General features: G+C 44.8%; 1 protein-coding gene across 1 annotated transcript in view; it reads left to right on the top strand.

Moving 5' to 3' along the window:
* LOC119591648 (phosphoethanolamine N-methyltransferase-like) overlaps positions 1 to 1,573 on the top strand; it is a gene marked incomplete at its 3' end in the record, with an annotated part of 12,383 nt that extends 10,810 nt beyond the window's left edge. Inside the window, 4 exon segments of the mRNA XM_037940402.1 lie at positions 100 to 252; positions 366 to 523; positions 1,028 to 1,155; positions 1,409 to 1,573. Of these exon segments, the coding sequence (XP_037796330.1) occupies positions 100 to 252; positions 366 to 523; positions 1,028 to 1,155; positions 1,409 to 1,573 (604 nt within the window).
* Positions 1,574 to 1,582: the final 9 nt, after the last annotated feature.

Raw genomic sequence — 1,582 nt, forward strand, 5'->3', positions numbered from 1 at the left:
TATGTATGAATGAAAGCATTCAATGTTAATGCATAGTGCCTGCTTTGAAGTGGCATCTCTATGCTTCTTCCCCTCACTTTTGTCGTTGGTCATCCAAAGCTGGATTTGCAGTCGAGAAAGCGAGCTCTCCCGCCTCGAGCTGGACGATGATCATGTGACCTTCGTCCTCCACACACCGAGTGCAGCAGAAGGCGGCGACAGTGTTCCGATGGAGAGGTCAACGGATAACGTCAAGTGTGCCGACGTCAATGAGTTAGTAAAATTGGTTGTAATAATGATAACACATACATAAATACTTCGTTTAGAGATGGTTATGAGAAATTTCAGGAGTAAAAATGTGGCAATACTTCCTTAATTTTTTTTAGGCTGAACTTTCCTCCGGGTTCTTTCGAGATGGTCGTGGGTGCTTGGATCCTCACTTGCCTCAGCGACATCCAAGCGCATGATTTCTTGCATCGGGTTCTCGAGTGGCTGGTGCCTGAGGGTTACTTTGTCTTCAGAGAGGCGTGTGACTTCCACGAAGGTTGGCTCCTACACCCTCGTTTCTGCCTGCATAAAACATCATTATCTAGTAGTTTTTATAGGGAAAGTTGACCGATAACCTGTGCTGCGTAAGCTGATTAAAATCAGTCTCATCGGTACACACACACACATAAATCTTACTGAGGTGCCATTGTTAGTTGTAAGATATTTTAGTAATTATACCTAATATAATATAATGATATTGCTTTGGAGTATCAAGTAATGAGCTTACAAGCAATTAAGCTAGCGGTTATTTTTGGCATCATCTTTGCCGTTGTAGCCCAGGACGAAACGCCACCACAATGGTTATCGCCCTGAGCCAAGATGGGCCGGAAATTTTATACCGGCGAGCAAGGTAAATATAGCTTATATAAAACTCGCCGGGAAGACATACCAGCCAATATGAGGATCCCAAGGTAGATAAGAAGCTCATTTAAAACTATAGCTGCAATTTCTGAATCACGTACTGAAAGCAATGCATTTTCTAAAATTCAGTCTCTCATAGGCCCCAGGCATTCCAACAGCACGCTGCCAAGGTCTGTGGTGTCTTACTGCCAGATGCTGCATTCGGTCAGTGTCGGTTCCTCCGGATTCACCGTCTTGCAGGCTAAAAGTTTACTGTCATACATCACTGTAAGTGATATTTCTAAGTTAATAGAATTCCTTTAGATGTGAATCAAGATTTCATGGAGTAGACATATTCCCTCTAGTCACATCACACTCTGTAGGGAATTATGGGAGACGACAGGCTTGGGGAAATGTTCTAGTACTTGAGGGTGTTTATTAGCATTGTGGAACGTAATCCATTACTGGGAGAACTTACAAAAAATCTTCAAGCTTCTCTCGAGGCAGCATAGCACTTTGAGGCGAGATTTATCCTCCACAGTATGAGGGGGACCCTGTCAAGATATGCTTTCTGGCCCGGCGGTCGGAGGAAGGCAGCGCAACCCAACACGCCGTGGACATTCGGTATTCCGAGTCCTTCATCCTTAAGCTAGAGTGGTTGCTCGGTCACACTTGGGTCTCCACTGGAGGCGAGTCAACCACCAGGGTGAGTCTA

This window comes from Penaeus monodon, chromosome 29 (genome assembly GCF_015228065.2).
Source record: "Penaeus monodon isolate SGIC_2016 chromosome 29, NSTDA_Pmon_1, whole genome shotgun sequence".
NCBI lineage: Eukaryota > Metazoa > Arthropoda > Malacostraca > Decapoda > Penaeidae > Penaeus > Penaeus monodon.